We start from the raw sequence: 340 nt of genomic DNA, 5'->3' as shown, positions 1-340 counted from the left end.
GAGAGACACAAGGAACGCAATATACATATATTCTAAGATAGGAAAAAATATATGTGATATGAGATAAAGTAAAATCTCACTTTTTCAATCATGTTTTGAAACTCGCAAATGGAAAGTGTGTGATGACAGCGTTACCTTTTGGAATGTATTTCCAACGTCGGTCTCTGGCCAGATCACTGCTCCGGGGTTGATGTAATTCACACGAACCTGTAGATTGGACGGTATGGAGGTGTGATGAATAACTTAGTGTATGAAGAAGAAGAAGAAAAACGGTGCATAATGATGAGCTTATTGTAGGGATAATGTATAATGTATTGTTGCGTTGTTCGCATTTTCTATC

The 340-nt window shown here is 37.1% G+C and overlaps 1 protein-coding gene across 1 annotated transcript in view; it reads right to left on the bottom strand.

Annotated features, from left to right (window-relative positions):
* Window positions 1-340, bottom strand: part of LOC119587384 (pteridine reductase 1-like) — a 3,788-nt gene that overhangs the window by 535 nt on the left and 2,913 nt on the right. The window contains exon 3 of the mRNA XM_037936127.1: window positions 136-207. Within this exon, the coding sequence (XP_037792055.1) occupies window positions 136-207 (72 nt within the window). The remainder of the gene's footprint in view (window positions 1-135; window positions 208-340) is intronic.

The sequence above is a fragment of the Penaeus monodon genome, chromosome 22, assembly GCF_015228065.2.
Source record: "Penaeus monodon isolate SGIC_2016 chromosome 22, NSTDA_Pmon_1, whole genome shotgun sequence".
In the NCBI taxonomy this organism is placed as follows: Eukaryota; Metazoa; Arthropoda; class Malacostraca; order Decapoda; family Penaeidae; genus Penaeus; species Penaeus monodon.
This window is presented reverse-complemented; position numbering and strand designations above follow the sequence as displayed.